The sequence below is a fragment of the Calidris pugnax genome, unplaced genomic scaffold (genome assembly GCF_001431845.1).
Source record: "Calidris pugnax isolate Ruff unplaced genomic scaffold, ASM143184v1 scaffold503, whole genome shotgun sequence".
NCBI classification, from domain to species: Eukaryota; Metazoa; Chordata; class Aves; order Charadriiformes; family Scolopacidae; genus Calidris; species Calidris pugnax.
In genome coordinates, this window is record NW_015091216.1 from 5,480 (window position 1) to 6,851 (window position 1,372).

The window sequence follows — 1,372 nt, forward strand, 5'->3', positions numbered from 1 at the left end:
GTAATCTTGGGCACTAGAGCATGCCCTGAAGAGCCATGTCTACACGTTTCTTAAATCCCTCCAGGGATGGTGACTCCACCACCTCCCTGGGCAGCCCATTCCAATGCTGGAGAACCCTTTCAGTAAAGAAATGTTTCCTAATATCCAGCCTGAACCTCCCCTGGTGCAACTTGAAGCCATTGCCCCTTGTCCTGTCGCCTGTAACCTGGAAGAAGAGACCGACCCCTGTCTCTCTACACCCTCCTTTCAGGGAGCTGTAGAGGGCAATGAGGTCTCCCCTCAGCCTCCTCTTCTCCAAACTCAACATGCCCAGTTCCCTCAGCCTCTCCTCATAGGACTTGTTCTCCAGACCCCTCCCCAGCTTGGTGGCTCTCCTCTGGACACGCTCCAGCCCCTCAATGTCCTTCCTGTAGTGAGGGGCCCAGAACTGAACACAGCCCTTGAGGTGAGGCCTCACCAGGGCCTAGTCCAGAGGCACCATCACTGCCCTACTCCTGCTGGCCACGCTGGTCCTGATACAGGCCAGGATGCTGGTGGCCTTCTTGGCCACCTGGGCACACTGCTGGCTCCTGTTCAGCCCACAGGCCACCAACACCCCCAGGTCCTTTTCCATGGGGCAGCTCCAGCCACTCTGCCCCCAGCCTGGAGCATCCATGGGGTTGGTGTGACCCAAGTGCAAGACCCTGCACTTGGCCTTGTTGAACCTCATCCCGTTGGTCTCAGCCCATCCATCCAGCCTGCCCAGATCTCTCTGCAGAGCCTCTCTGCCCTCCAGCAGATCAACACTGCCACCCAGCTTGGTGTCATCTGTGAACTTCCTGAGGGTGCACTCCATCCCCTCGGCCAGATCATTGATAAAGATGTTGAAGAGAACCGGCCCCAGTACTGAACCCACCCGAAAAAAAACCCATCCCAGAGTGGAATCCCCCCAAAAAAGCACAAATTGCCCCCAACTCTTCTCCAGGAGATCCCGACCTGTCCGACTCCAGCAGATCCTCGGGGAAGCTCCCGGTGGAGAGACGTTGGGCGCCGGGTTCTTGGCTCTCCTGATGTTGGTTGTTCTCAAAGTGTTGGATGATGTTCCTCACGTTGCCCGGTTTGACTGTTGGGGCAAAGAGTTGGGGGAGGGAAAAAAAAAACCCCAAAAAATCCCAGTAAGACCAACTGGAGGAGATGCTGGAGGTGTCACCCCGCTCTGTGAGGCCATCTGCCACACAGAGCCCCCCAAAAAATCCATCTCCCACCCCCCGAGGTGCCCATCCCAACCCATCCCAACCCATCCCAACGCTCGGGGGTAGATTAGGGAAGAGGGGGGTGGAAAAAGGGAAAGAGGGAGGGGAAAGAGGGAAGGAAGGGGGGGAAAAGGGGAAGG

At 57.2% G+C, this 1,372-nt stretch overlaps 1 protein-coding gene across 1 annotated transcript in view; it reads right to left on the reverse strand.

The window, feature by feature from the left end:
* The window catches only part of LOC106898519 (rho guanine nucleotide exchange factor 11-like), a gene marked incomplete at its 3' end in the record, with an annotated part of 21,790 nt that overhangs the window by 417 nt on the left and 20,001 nt on the right, over nt 1-1,372 (reverse strand). Inside the window, exon 18 of the mRNA XM_014959816.1 lies at nt 976-1,102. Coding sequence (XP_014815302.1) covers nt 976-1,102 — 127 coding nt within the window. The remainder of the gene's footprint in view (nt 1-975; nt 1,103-1,372) is intronic.